Source organism: Dendrobium catenatum, unplaced genomic scaffold (genome assembly GCF_001605985.2).
Source record: "Dendrobium catenatum unplaced genomic scaffold, ASM160598v2 fragScaff_scaffold_853, whole genome shotgun sequence".
NCBI lineage: Eukaryota > Viridiplantae > Streptophyta > Magnoliopsida > Asparagales > Orchidaceae > Dendrobium > Dendrobium catenatum.
Window position 1 is genome coordinate 249,231 of NW_021319315.1, and position 15,713 is coordinate 264,943.

Consider the following 15,713-nt stretch of genomic DNA (forward strand, 5'->3'; position numbering starts at 1 on the left):
TGACTTAGAATTGAAGGCTACACTGGATAAACTCGAATTTTTAATAATACACAAATAATAATGCATAAATAGAAACAATAAAGCAAACTATCCTTACACAACTTTAAGTAGATTATTCCAATAATACCCTTATCCATAGTATCTCAGACATATAGATATATATTTTTTCAGATTTGGTGTTGGTTTGGCTCAAAATAATTAAAATACATATGTTTCATATATAATTGAAACAGAAATAGTAAGCATATCACAACGAATCATAAATAACAAAAATGTAAGCACACTAGATCAACTACTCAGAATAATTCACATTTATTCTCCTAAAAGCCTTATACCACCCAATATATAGAATTCTAAATTTAGACCATCATGACTCCATGTGCTAACAGATCAGAAAACAAGCCCTTATGACTCCTAGTATTTAACACCATAGATATTTAGAATTTCAGCTCCTTATAAATCCCATATAGACATCATATTCAAAATTAGGCCCTTATAGCTCTAGTACATTCTACATCAATACTTTCAATCAATCATCAAAACTTCTATAATTCACATGGTTCAAATATGAAAAAAATAAAATCAATCACATTCTTCAAATATAGTAAATAGTATCAGATTTATTGCATAATTTCACATAAAGCCATACTATAGTAGCATATACATAATTTCAGAGTAAATATGCACATAAATTTTTGTATTTTCAAATCAAAACCAAATCACATTGTTTATAGAAATACTTTTATTATACTACAATACTATTTTTCGGTGTCAGAATATTTTTCAAAATACTTCAATAAACATAAAATCTAAATATCTAGGTGAAAATTCAGAAATAATATATCAAAATATGTTGAATATTATAATCTATAACATACCAAAAGTTATGCAGTGAAATTTTATCAAATGTCGATATATACCCATTTTTGTGTTAAATTTTAGAATTTAAATTAGAATATCTTAAAAACTTTGAATTATTAAAAATTAAGATAGGATAAATGTAACCCAGCTCGATCCAAACAATTTATGGAACTTGCCCACTGAATAAAAATGGTTTGGAGCTACCTGAATTGAACTTTCTCTCTCTAAAAATTCTTTATTCCTTTCTCTAGCCCACTGGGTTTGGGATGAAATGGATTTTGCTTTTTCACATTTTAGTGGATATATATATATATGACATTTAACATAATACATAAATGCATAAATGTGACATATGTATGATAATTCGGATAACCTAGGGTAAAACATATACACACATTCATTAGTAGTATTAATTTCAAAAAATCATTTACATGGAACATTTATAATATCATTCTACCATACTTTCTAATAAAATAAACATAAGTAATAAGACACGTTAAAATCTACATATTCAAAACTAACAAATAAAATTTGAGTTTACTATTCAAAATGCTCAGAATTATTTATTCTATGACATATAAAAAATTACATGGTGAAAAGTTTCTTAAACCTCACAAAATGTCTCAACCCAATTCAAAAGGATTCCTATCATGTTGGGGGTTATGACAGATAAATCTCAAGATCTATTTTTGAAAATGCTTCACATTTCTTCTTCAAATCAAAATTTTAAAGCATTTAAACAGACAATATAACTACTAAGAATATCCAGAGTACTGTAAATATATTCATCTATAAGATTTCTTTCATTTTCATGAACATATATATATCTACACTACAGTATATGACTACAAATAAAAACTACATAATTGAATAATAAACTAATCACGACGTTACAAAAATCAACAAAGAATTATTTATCAACTCTGAGTAGATCCTAAACTACTTATCAACATGCTCTTTCTCTTTCCTAGATCCTAAAAATAGAATGCAAAACCATAGTGAGCTACAATATTTCAATAGGCCACTTACACCGATCTAAAATTCTAAATATTTCTTTTTATTAAACATTTTAAGTATATTTTAAAAGCAGTTAAATAAAGTATAATAAATCACTATGCTGAGTGAGCATAATAATTAAAGCATAACAGTTATCCAAAACTTTAAATAAAATTAACTAGCTATTAAATTCATATCATAAAACAATTCATAACATATTTCCCGCTCTTTCTAATAGAATCCAATATTATGACCCCTATTAACTCCCAACATAATTTCTCTCTCTTTTAGACAGAATCTAAGATTTTAACCTCTTATAACTCCTAATAAATATTCTTTCAGACATTTTAAGACTCAAATTCTCAATTACAAATAGAATCTCAAAAGATTTTAACCCCTTATATCTCCGAGCAGATATTTACATATCAAAATTTTCATAACTCAATCACATTGGTCATATAAACACATATTTCATCTCGTGCAAGAAATTAGAAATAGTTTAGCACATTTCAGAATTGCACAACTTTCTATAACTACCGGTAACGAAAAATCCTACCAAGCAATAATGCATATTTTTAGTAAATAATCAAATTATTAGAGATCGTGCAAAACATTGTTTAAAGATTTTATTTGTACTACAACATTACTTTTCAGAGTCTAAATTAATTTTTATTCGATAAAAAATGTATACATTACTGATATAAATTTTTTATAAAATATTCCAAATGTTCAAAATCTCATTCTTTATAGCATATAAAAAATAACGCGGTGAAAGTCTTACTAGCGCAAACTTATTACCATTTTTGGTAATGAAAAAAGAAATTTAAGCTAAAAATTTAATAAAAATTTTGAATTTTTGAAAACTCAAATAGGCACAATGTGACCTACCTCGAGAACAATAAATTTATGAACTAGGCTGAAAGACAAAAACAGTTCTATGACCTCCATAATGTGGCTTTTATTTTCTATCTCTCTTTTACTCTTTTAGTGTTTCCAAAAAAACACACTTGTACCTACATGTGTCAATTTCTTAAGGAATTGCACTAAAACCAAAAAAAATTGAAAATATTATTGAAACTAAAATACAAAAATATTTATGTCATGGAGAAGAAGGTTTATAATTTGGAGTAATAATGACTCTTAAAATAATTTTTTACTTTTATAGGCTAAAACAACTCTTTTAAAATTTAAGATTTATTACATAAAATCAATTAAAACCTAAAAAATATCCAAATAAATGTCGAAATTGAAATAAGAAATACTGAAATAAGGTATTGAGAGTTTACCTTGATACGAGCTATTCTTTTAACTAGCCTAACAGATGGATTCGACTCTTTGCCCACTAAACCATAGGTTTTTCTATTGTCTCTATTCTTTCCCTTCTTTCTTCTCTAGCCTTCTCTTAATGTTTCTAATAACTAGGATGATTAAATGGTAAAAAAAAAGGACGATTACATGGTGGAATGGTTAATGCTTTAGATATTTATATAAAAATATTAAAAACAAATCCTAGCATCACAATGTTGTGTGCCTCCGCCCAAATATTCTGGATGCTCTATACAAAGAGCTCAGCGCCGCAGCGCCGCAGCGCCTACTTTCAATGATGTTGTGCCCTTAAGCGTCTTTTCTCCAAATAGAGACCACAACATCTCAATGCTATATGTACATTGCAATAGTGCTTCCAAGGAGCCCTTTTTACTTAACATGTCCTACTTTTTCAATCCAATCCTAGGCTCTTTTAGGCTTAAATAAACATTGAATATTTGAACATTTCACAAACATTTAGCATTTATGAGAGCAAAGATAAAATTCTTATCAAGTTAGTTCAGATGGACTTGTTTTTATAGTAGTGATTGTTACAAACTCGAACCTGACCCGCCAATTAAACATGTGAAAAATTTTGACTGAAACTCGACCTGTTTTTTAAACAGGTCAATCTAAACCCACATTTTTTTTGGGTTGAGTTTGGATTGGATTTTCATATTGGGTCATTTATTGATGCCCATACTCATGGTATATGTTCGATCAATCATAGTTTGACGCATACCTTTAGCCATTCATTTTAAAGGACAACTTGAGGAGGGGAGGCATCAGTTGTCCCCCTCATTCTTGTAAGTTGTATGACACATTAGGTAGCCTCAATCCTTGATGAACAACCATCCTCAACACCGACCTGACACATTTATACTCTACCATAGCCCTTACTATCATTCTGACATTGCCAAAGAGCACATAATGTATTGCACCTTCATGGCCCACACTTAAACCATAGTCTAGAGTGACATGGTATGTTGGAATCTCCCTAAAATTGCGAATCCTAAATTTTTTTAAAAAATTTTTTGACCTAGAAAAGTCAAAAATTATTTCAGGAGGCCTAATAAGTTCAAATCACAAACCATTTTTGCTAGAGCATTTATAGTCTAGTGTTTTAATTACCCTGATTTTTTCATAATTTTTTGGGAACTTGTGAAATTTCTTAAGAAATTGACACGTGTCGGTACAAGTGAGATTTTTGTGATCTTCAGGTATCCGTTTTACAAATTAATTTTACCAAAATGTTTCAGATATGATTAGCTAATTTATGAATATTTTTTTTAAATAATTTTTGGATTTAATGATATAAAATAATTTTGATAAAATTAATATTTTAATACTAAATAATTATAATAATTATTTAGTGTTTTATTATAAAAATCCTAATCCACTATATATAATATGATAAGCTTTGCCTTTTTCATTTTTTTCCCCAAACAGAGAACGAATAAGGAAAAATGAGAGAAAAATAAAGGAGAGAGAAATTGAAATTCGATTTTGGAGGTCTTAGAGCTATTTTTGTCTGTCGGCCCAATTATGAAACTTGTTCGCCTCGAGGTAGTCATTATATGTCCATCTCAATTTTAAAAATATATAATTTTTTGTAAAGTTTTCTATTAACATTTTATGTTCGTTAGCGAAAAATACGAATAACTTCGAATTAGTAAAACTTTTATCGTGTAACTTTTTATATATTATACAGATTAAGATTATGCACATTTTGTATATTTTCTGAAAATTTTACAATATGGGCTTTGAAATTTTTGGGGTTTTTTATTGAAAAGAAAATTATCTATATGTTGAAAAATAATTGTGTAGTATAATAAAAGTCTTAAAATATCATTTTACACAATCTCTGATAATTTGATAATTTTTTGAAAATGTACATTTTTGCCTAGTAATATTTTCATTTACATATCGTTATATAAAATAATGCAATTTTGATATAAAATCAATTATTCTTTAATTGTTATAATGTGATGATATATATGCATATGTGTTTAAATTGTATCTGTTGGGGTCATAAGGGGCTATAATCCCTTAAGATTCTATCTTAATTTGTCAGATAATATTTTGGTGCCTATCAGGCATATTCTGGTCCGTATAAGTCATATTCTAGTGCTTATTAGAATGTTCTGGTGATATAAGCACAAAATGGAGTCATTAAGGGCCAGATTTTTTTTAGATTATGTATAGGTCTGAGAAATGTGATATAAATTACTATATGATATGCATTGCAATTTATATATATGTTTAGTATTATTATTTAAAGAGTTGGATAAATGTAATACTATTATCATATTTCTTAGTAAAATGATTTATTGGATTATATTTAACTGCTTTTAAATATCAAGAAAAATAATTAATAAAAGAATTTGAAATTTTAGATATGATTGTGTGGCTCGCTAAATTGTTGTAGCTCATTGTGATTTTGCTTCTAGTTTTTAGGATCTAGGAAGAGGAAGGAGATTGTGGATTAGCAATTCATAATCAGATCATAGATTATAGGTATTTTTCTATTTTGATTTTTGTACAGTCATAACAAGTTAAATTTTTAGTTATGTAGCTCTTGCCTATAGCTATGTATTGTAGTGTAAATATTTAATTTGATGAAATGAAAGAAACATGATGGATGAGTTTATTTTTAATATTTGAATATTTTAGTAGTTCTGTAGTATGTAGTTTATTTCGATGAATATTGACAAAAATTTTGAAATAATTCTAAAATTAGGAGATTTGCCTGTCATAGCTCAACACGATAAGACCTGTCTAGATTAGGTTGGGTTGTGACAAATTTGTCACTACCTTAGGTACTACTTTATGAGAAGCACAAGAAGTTAAATTAGCAACAAGGAAAAGCAAACCCTAACTAGGTCAAACGATGAAGAAATGAAGCAAAAACACAAATCTTACATATATTTATCAAATTTAATTTAAAATATTCATAATTAATTAGATAATTAGCTATATAAAAATAATTTAATAACTAGTTAGTTATAAAAATTTTAAATGATTTTTTAGATAATTAATAGTTTATTAATAATTAAATTTTATTAAAATAGCACTTAAATTATTAGTAACATGAGCATTAATTAAATACAAATTTATATAAAATAATAATTGAATAATAATTTAAATAATTACTAATGTAATTAAATAATTCATTTTGTAATTAATAATTAACTAATTGTATTTGATGATTATTACAAGATTTAACATTAATTAAAATTAGAATTAAAAAGTAACTCGTGTTCTAGATTAATGCTTCCACTAGCAATTTAATAAACTAACCGATTTAAATTATGGATTACTTTGCCAAACAGTATCACAAAATTTAATAAGATTTAATAACTATCTTGCAAAATAATTTTCACTTTTAAACTTTAGTAGAATTTAATAAATCCAGTAGTATTTTAGTTACTACATAATACTAAAGTTAAATCCTACTCGTATCTAAACAACTCCCAAATCATGATTTACCAGATTTACTAAATCCATAATTTTAATCCCACATGCAAATGATCTCTATGGGGCTGTTTGGTAGTAGGATTTTAAGAAGGATTTACTTCGATTTTGTTGTAAATCCGGTCAAAAGGTTTGAGAGTGTGTAGTTAATCCGAATCGACCATAATTTTGGATTTATGGATTTACAATTTAAATTCGGGATTTACCAAATCCCGTTGTTCGGTGGATTTAAGTGGGAATTATAGATTTGTGAAGTTCTCCAGTAGTGAGCGAGTAAGCTCTTTACGTTAAGTACGCATGGTCGAAGCAGCAACGAGTAATGACGATGAGGAAAAGCTTAACAATAATGAAGAAATGAAAATGAAAAGCAAACCCTAGAAGGCCTCCATCCAATTAATCTAATTTAGCATAATTAATTTAATTTAATATATTAATATTTCATAGAATTAATTACATAATTAATAGTGTAATCAAATAAATTTAATTAATCTTAATTAAATAATTAATAATAAAAATTTAATATAATTAGCTTAGGGTTTAGAATTTGAAATTGAATATTTAATTATGTAATTAATATTGTAAATAATAATTATATAATTAATTTGCAGTATAATATTTAAGTTCTTAATGAGTTAATTAATAATTTAATCAAATTAAATAATACTTAAATAATTAATAAAATCATTAGTAGGGTACTAGTTTCATAAATAGCTATTTTAAAAAATATTTAATTAATTAGGCAATTATTAATATAATTAGATATAAAATACTTATTAATTTAAATCTTAATAAATATTTTGATAATTAGTACTATAAATAGCAATTAAACTATTAATTAAATTATTTGATAACTAATCAAACTTCTAATTATATTATTTATTATTATAGGTTCGTTGTAATAATTAAAGTGAAATTAATTAGTAATTATATTTAAAATATAAATTACATTTAAAATACATTAAATTTAATTTTTAAATGAATCAATAATCAAAAATCTTGAATTACATTGTTAAATAATTTCACAAAATTTAGCAAAATTTAACAATTATCTTGCCCAGTCTAATTTAGGAAATCTTACTAAAATTAAATTATTTGTTTAGTTGATACAGCCCTAAGTTCTACGTTCAACAGTATCTCTCTGGTTTCTTTGTCTCTCTCAACGAGGAGATACGCCTCACGCTGGATCTCACCAGGCCGTGACTGGCGCTGTCATCGATCGGCGATGGCCCACGCTGCTCCCAACATCTTCTGCATCCCCGCGTACTGACTTACCGGCGAGTGGACACTGCAAATTGATTCACATAAATGGCGCTAACATTTCGCCTAATAGCCAATCGCACGTGGCTCTTCTTGTTTCAGCCAAATCCCTTCCAACCCGTTTTTATTTCCTAATATTTCCCATATTTCTTTCATCCGCCGGTTTAGCTATATTCTGGTACTCCTAAACCCTAGCCTGACAACACGGCTTTGGATTTTCTTTCATGGCTAGTTATTAGCTTCTCTTCTCCAAAGTGCTTTATCTATTCAAAGAACGTAAGTAGAATCATTTATTTTCTTTGGGTTTTCTCGAAGTGTCTGGTACCTTTTACTTGCTATTTATGTTTGGTCATGTTCTTTGTGATTTTAGTCGTATGAAGTTGTTGCTTGTTTAGTTTTGGTTGCCAATGTGGTTTTATTCAATTCATTCCCTGTTTGTTGCTTGAATATTTCAAGTTTTACGCGTTGTGCAATAGTATATAAAAAAGAACAAACATTTGTGTTTTTGGGATTGTAAAATTCTCAGTATAATCAAACATAATTTTGACGCACAAGCATGGATCTTGAAGTGCCTACTAAAGACTAAATTAGAGTCTACTTTGTCTCAGATTGGTAGAGCGCGTGCTTGAACATGCTCAAAACGGGTCATGTAGAGTACCATGCATGCCTAAACCAGCTCAATTAGGTCCCAAATAGGCCCGAACAAGTCCCTGATTAGTCCAAATTGGTCTTGAGGTGCAAATAAGCCATTCTCCTGATTGAGCTAGCCTTGACTCGTATGCTGGTGAGCTGGATTGTGTTTAAAATATTGTTATAGGCTATAATTAAAAATAATACACAGCAGGGTTTTAATCATAAAGTTATGAAAAAAACTTAAACATTTTATTCTACTTTTTTCTCTCCTAATTTCTTATTAATTATATTTGAACTTCTTAATCTGTTTCTTGTCGAATTGTTACAACTCAAGATTGTTTCATTTTCTCTCATTCATATGAAGATGAGCCAACTTGTAAGTTGCCCCAAACTCATTTAATTGAGCTTAAATTTGAACTCGCTGAATTAGGAAAGCTTATGTTGAAGGCAGGGTAGCTTAGCCTGATCCATTTATAAGTGCATTCTGGATTGATAGTGTCGGTCATCTTCCTTACATAAGACTCTGTGCTAGATGAGGAATAATTGGATAGTGACACCATTCTGAGCTATTGTTAGTTGACCGATTGACCTTTATTATGAGCCACCAAAAAGTGTGCTAATAGAGGTTTCTAGAGCTATAATGAAAGCTAAAATTTAGTTCATTGTAATGATGGCACACTAGCATAGCTGTAGTGATGTTGGAGGATATACCCTAGGATGATTTAATGGGGGTTGAATGGCCACAATGTTCATTGTTGCACAATAAGACGTCAAATTCAGGATTAAAGTAGGTTCTACGTATCATGTGAAGTTGATTGGGGCAAAAAATTAATTGATAAGGCAAGAAAGAATACGATCAATATACGCAAACGTTTAACATCTTCGGGCCTTTAGGAGCGATGAGTCGACAATGATTTTCCTTTCAACAACAATAGATGTGTTGTATGATTAACGGAATGGCTCTAGTAGTGGTGCTTTGCATTAAATGGGCTTTCTTTGCTAGCAATGAATTATGTTGTAGTTTATTGGATTTGCCATACATGTTGTTGAAAGCCTTGCCAAAGATGTATTAGAGAGAATTCATAGTTCTGACAGATAGATTAAGTGGAGTAGCTGGATTGTCAACATGAACATGTGGACTATCCAGAGGATTTGCTAAGATAGTTCTTGAGAGGAATTCCCAAGAGACACTCCCAAGAGGTTCATCTGGGATATGCTATTTAAAATGAGGGATCTATGAACATGGCATTGGTTCAGTGTTGGGTCATTTATGTCATTATTACAATTGACATTCGATCAATGAATATTGCTTTAAATCTTTAGAAAAGCTTTTGAATTTACACTTTCCCTTGATTTTGAAGTTCAATAAGCATGGTCAATAGGGCTTTGAAATGCGATTATACATCTTCAAGCTTGCACACCTTCATTTATATCATAAAAAAATTATAACTCTGATAGCATAAAACATTCCAAGCCAACTCTTTCTCAATATGGTAAGTTAAAGAATGAGGGGAGAAACAAGATCTTGCCACCATAATGGCAGCAATTGCCGCAAAGTTACCAGTGAACTTGCTCCCATCATGGCTTTTGGCTCAATACTCTTGGATCTCAACGTTGAGGTAAAAAGCATAGAGAAAATAAAAAACTATGGTGAAGGGGAGGAGATGCTGGTGGAACAATTGAGGCTATTGATACATAGGAGGTTGCTCATTCACAGGGTTTTCGATGACAATGTTTATTGATTTAAACACCAATGGTTAGGAGGATCTGGTTGAGGAAGAATTTATTAGGCAGGAGTAGGTTGATATGACCCTTCTAACGGAGGGAGAGAATAAAAAAGAGAATGTTGGTGCCTTCGTGGTGAAGCTGAAGGAGAGTCAAATCAAGAGGTTGATGATGAGGGTAGAGAGAAAGAACTAGAGCAGTGAAGGTCAGGGTGGCAATGACCTCTGCTCCTGGTACTATTGTTGAAGGTACTAATGAGGGTGAGGCGGAGAAAATGATAATAGAGCTGCGGGCAGTTGTGATGTCAGAGGAGGGTGAGGTCTAAGAATTTGTCTTTTAGGGCTTGGGTGGAGCACAAGTTTATGGAGCAATCACCGTAGAATGTGCAAGGTCTAGTTGCAATGGTTTCTTTCTAGTATGTTTTGTAGACAAGGATGATTGAGATGGAGATAAACTTCTAAGCCCGTGAACTGACTAGTATGATGAGTACAAAAGACTGGAGGTGGCTAGAAATAGGGCAATTGCAATGGAGAAGGATATTGCCTTCCTCCATAATTGCGTGATGGACCATATGCATAAGCTATATAACTTGAAGGAGTGCAACAATGATCACTCCGTTGTCTAGTTAACAAGCACGTAAGTCATAGGTGATAATTGGAAGTTATATGCCTTCTCAAGACACAGGGGTTCAACCAATGAGGTCATTTGACAAGAAGCTTCATGTTGTCCTCTATCTTTGGTGAGCATATTTAATGGAGGAATTACACTCTGGTATTGAGATGGAATAAGACAGGGAAGGAAAAATTATACCGAGATAAGATTAAAAAAATATGTGAGGCTAATATTTATCTTAGCTTTGTCTTTAGACCTGTGGATATTTATTTCAGTGTGTAGCCATAGATGTAAGTGGATCTCATGGAACCACATAAACTCTAATATTTTTTTTTGGGTGTTCTGATTGCATATTTTATCCTCATTATCGTGTTCATCATTGCTCTGGGTTATACTTTTCTCCAACACTTCAGGCTTTACATCTATCATTAGAGTGATTGTATGGTGAGACTTCATTCAACAAAGATGGCCTTGTTGTGGTGGCAGTCCAATGTATTGAAAAAGTCGCTATATTTTTATTTGCCAAATATTATTAACCAAGAAATGCCAAAGAAGAGGATTGCACTCTTTGACATAACTAAATTGTTAAATACATTTTTCACTACATAGTTTTTTCTGCTAGAGTACATATACTTGGAATACCCTATGTAGTTGTTCTTTGTTTCATCATTTTTTTTGAAAGTTTAGATGTTTTATTCCAACAACAAACAAAATAAAAAAAAGAACAATAATTCCGAAGTGGAGGGTTACTATAATAGGGAAGTAAGTGCTTTCTACACCGAGGTAATCCTCAAGGAACTCTTTTATAGTTTGATCTGTTCCTCCCGGGATTTGGATTAATTCAACTCGGTCCCCCAGTTGGGAAAATAGTAGACCGTAGATTGTCCATGCTGCAGGGTTAGCCCAGTAATACCATCTCCACCAAGTCGGTATCAGCTGTATCATTATGAGAATAATGTCAGTGACTATTAGATGTATTTGAGCCCGTAAATGATATTGTGGTTAGAGATTTGTAACCTTTCTAGGAAGCATGAAACCTGAGAAGAGATTCCATAAGATAAAGATTAGGAAGGACAATAGAGCTGCTACATCTTGTATTGGTGTAAGTGCCACAGCCATCATCCCGAAAAGTGTGAAGTAGAAGAAACTTAACAACATAAATAGCACAAACCATAAAAATTTAGAGACAACCAGCTGAAATCCTGCCATTGTGTATACTGTACTTGAAAAGATGAGCACTTGCACTATTATATAAGGTATTTCAATTGCCACCTGCATGAGTAAATATAGTCTTATTTTGTTAATTCATTTTCAATGCTCTAAAGACAAAGGCACGTTTTTATTGCAAATAAAATTTCAATAGTAATATATATTTGGAGCCATTCTTGTTACCAAAAAAATTTTGTGCAACATTTCATATTGATTAAATCATGAAGTGCAAGATGTAAAATTTAATTTTGATGTATTTGTACATATACTTGGAATATTTGATATACTAGTTGATAGTTGAGCATTCTTCACGTTATATTAATGCACTATGTATGTGAGAACAACTTTTGGACATTAAATTTGTCAGTTAATTGTTGTGGAAGGATGCTATTAGAGCATTGCAGTGGCAAATGCTTTCAAGAATAATTACTTTTCGAGTGCTTTCATATTTGTTTATGGTTGAAAGTAGGACTTCAAGGAAGATTTTTGATGTGAAGTAATTTGTAGCCCAGCTCATATCCCTCAGAGCATTGTTAGTTTGCTGATTGAAAAAATGGCTTGCTGACAAGCATTGTGTTCAAGATCTATTCGGGGAACATAGAGAAACCGTAGCTTTCTATTTGCTATCTTCTATCATGGGCTTTGAATCTTTAGATCCATCAATGACTTTTGCCTGAGTTATACGATAAGAAATAGATATTTTAATAAAAGGTGGTTTAGATATTTTTCTCGAAATGTCACTTATGAATTAATTTCTTATAATAAATAAAAAAATGTAAATAAAAAAAAGGATCTAAACAATTATAATGTTATTAATTTTGTTGTCAAAACAAACTTTAGTATTCTGTTTATATGTTTTAAAATTTGTTGGGCCAACTTTATTAATATTATTTAAAAAATCACAATATTTTTATTCGAGTACAAATAAGTTAAAATTCAATCCTCCCCTTTTTACATCATAATGGGATATCTAACAATAACAAAATATTTTTTTTTTTTTTTGAAATCAAGGCATGCTTAGAATATGTTAGAATGAATTCAATTTAACACCAAGGCTATAATTGCATATCTATAAAGTCATAGAAAATACAAGTCTCTCTCTCATATTAGTGTAAATTAAAGAGTTGGGAAAAATTTTGGACAACTAAGTTAGATCGAATAGAATTATTTACAGCTGAAACTTCCCTATGATGTTTGGGCCATCTAAGATGCATGAGTATTGGATTTTAAGGACATGTAAGTGAGTTTGAAAGTACTACAAGCTGTTGTTCGATTCCTATGCTACGATGTCCTTGCTTCTTATTTATTGGAAAGACAAACTCTTTATGTTCCTCATATATTCCTTCCCTCCAAATTACTCATTCCAAATCTCCATATTATTAGAAGCTCTACTTTGATCTCGTGTTCTATGTCTCGTATGATTGGCATTTATAAATGTCAATTATTGTTAGCATGTTAGTTCAAGTTCAATCCCAATAAAGACCAACGAAACTTACTTAAATTGGTTCAATTTCAATAGAAATTTATTAGAACATGATCTGATCAAATAATAAAACATTTGATTGTATTAGCTTACTGCCATTTCGACAGAAAAGGGCTTAATGAGCTACTTTGTACATACTTACCTAAAAAAAACAATGAAAATTGTTATTATTTCTATTGGAAGATGAAAGTACATCTTTAGTTTTTATTTTCTCCTTAATTCTTATTTCTTTTTAGTTTAAATTCATGCTATCCTATAATCTTACATGTCAATTTTTTTTTAAAGCTTGAAACTTGATTCTCCTTTTGACAACAATAGTTTGGCGATAGTCCATGTGGTCACTGTCCTTTTTAATGACAAGATCTAAGTGACAACTGTAACTAAGTTTAGATGCAACTCCTTAGGTAGTGCAAAGTGGACAAGCATCATCATGAATGTGATGTTATTTCCTTAGATGTCCAATAATTAAGCCTTCTTTCGCCCTAGCCGACCCCATGTAGTGGGATAAAGGTTTGATGATGTTGTTATTTTTGGCCTTAGACCACCACCACCACTATACTTTTGGAATTTTCATTCCCCTCCATTCAAGTGCCACATAAACTAGCATTTCCAAGGTATATGGTCTAGTTCTCTCTCCTTAGTTAGTTGTTGATTTCTTATGAGCTTTATCAATTTTTGGTGAGATGTAATGATTAGTGCTTTGAAGTCTCAATTTATGATTAGATTGGAATTGGATTTTATCTTATTTTTAAAAATTTGGTCGGGGTTTTAATTGACCTATTTAGTTCAACTTAGAAGGGTTTAAGGAGAAGCATGTGATATACTTCTTCTAGGATTTGGTTGGTTGAAATTTTCCGTTGGACGGCCTACATTAAATAACATTAGATTTGCTAAGATTTGAATTTGTATATGCAAACAAAAGTTCGTTATAATAGATTGTACCAGTAAAAAATACATTAGATCTAATAAGAGATATTTGGCCAATGACATACTTGGCGAAGTACAATCATGATGATATATATGAAGTTGTAGATGAGAATTAAGTTAAGGAAGCCAGCTTTCATTTGCATAGTAAAATTATTTGTTTTTTTTGGCAAGAAGATAATCTTAGATTGAGAGGAAGGTTATTGATAGGCCACCTCCTAATCTAGATTGCTAAGGAATTGATGTTCTGACACCCAATTTGATTCATAAATCTAAGAGCATGGATGAACCACAACTCTTGATTCAAACCATCACATGATATGTTGGATTGCAGATAACTTGAAGGTGGAGTTAAGCTTTGTGAAATCATTGAGCATGGTTTTTTTACTTGCATAATGAAGGAGTTTCTTGAAAGTCTTTTGTTATGTTACTAAATACTCTGATTAATGCAATTGTGCCAAATGAAGATGAACATGAAATGGATAAAATGATTCTAAAGTAATCATTTATGCTAAAAACTTACTTTTGATGATGAATCTCCACTTGCAATTGCTTAAACTCTTGTTTTTTCATTGGTTTCTCGTGATTGTTCCTTGCATTGTGTGGTTGGTTGCTAAAATTATCAAAATGTATTTGCAACTTAATTCCATGCTGTGAAGATTACATCCTAATGATCTCTATTTCTTGATAATATGGTCCTTATCCTAGCTTTTAAATAAAGGATTTATTTGAAGTATAATAAAAAAAAATTCTAAAAGATTATAATACAATTATTTAGGAGGAACCAAGCAAAAAGGATAAGGACGAGTGTTAAGATGCCTAATTTTATATCTCTCCTAGATTTGGCTGACATAGGAAATAAAAGGGAATTTTGGCCACCTCGTGTCATGAATTGACAAGTGGTGGACTGGTGGTTCATTCTTTGTTTTGTGGCTTATAGCTTGAGGATCTAGCCTTTTTGCTTAATTAGGTTCTTTTTGATTTAATGTGGACTAATCTGAATCTGCAAAGTGTTTATAGCTCACTTACTTGATTTTGGTTAAAGCAATTGTAGTGAACCATCCACTAATTCATCAATAGCCTGCTGAGTACTAGCTTGACCTAATAAAGGAAAGGCCTCCTAATCATTACTCCACTTTTATATTGTTTGCTCCAAAAAACCAAGTTAAAGATGTGGGGCATCTCTCTCTTCAACTTGATCTTAGTAGTTGGCTATTAGTCCTCCATATGGCGA

General features: G+C 30.5%; 1 protein-coding gene and 1 long non-coding RNA gene across 5 annotated transcripts in view; one reads left to right on the forward strand and one right to left on the reverse strand.

Moving 5' to 3' along the window:
- Positions 1 to 7,731: 7,731 nt before the first annotated feature.
- Positions 7,732 to 15,713, forward strand: part of LOC110106104 — a 39,110-nt gene continuing 31,128 nt past the window's right edge. For both annotated transcript variants that reach the window (XR_003701522.1, XR_003701523.1), the window contains exon 1: positions 7,732 to 8,169. This is a non-coding gene — a long non-coding RNA (uncharacterized LOC110106104). The remainder of the gene's footprint in view (positions 8,170 to 15,713) is intronic.
- LOC110106102 (ABC transporter G family member 45) overlaps positions 11,357 to 15,713 on the reverse strand; it is a 40,300-nt gene continuing 35,943 nt past the window's right edge. For 2 of the 3 annotated variants that reach the window (XM_020835858.2, XM_020835860.2), the window contains 2 exons: positions 11,881 to 12,135; positions 11,357 to 11,799 (listed from right to left, as the gene is read on the reverse strand). In XM_020835858.2, the coding sequence (XP_020691517.1) occupies positions 11,530 to 11,799; positions 11,881 to 12,135 (525 nt within the window). In that variant the 3' untranslated portion in view covers positions 11,357 to 11,529. Of the gene's footprint in view, positions 11,800 to 11,880; positions 12,136 to 12,544; positions 12,746 to 15,713 lie in introns of those variants that run through there. The other variant, XM_020835859.2, reaches the window with a different exon arrangement.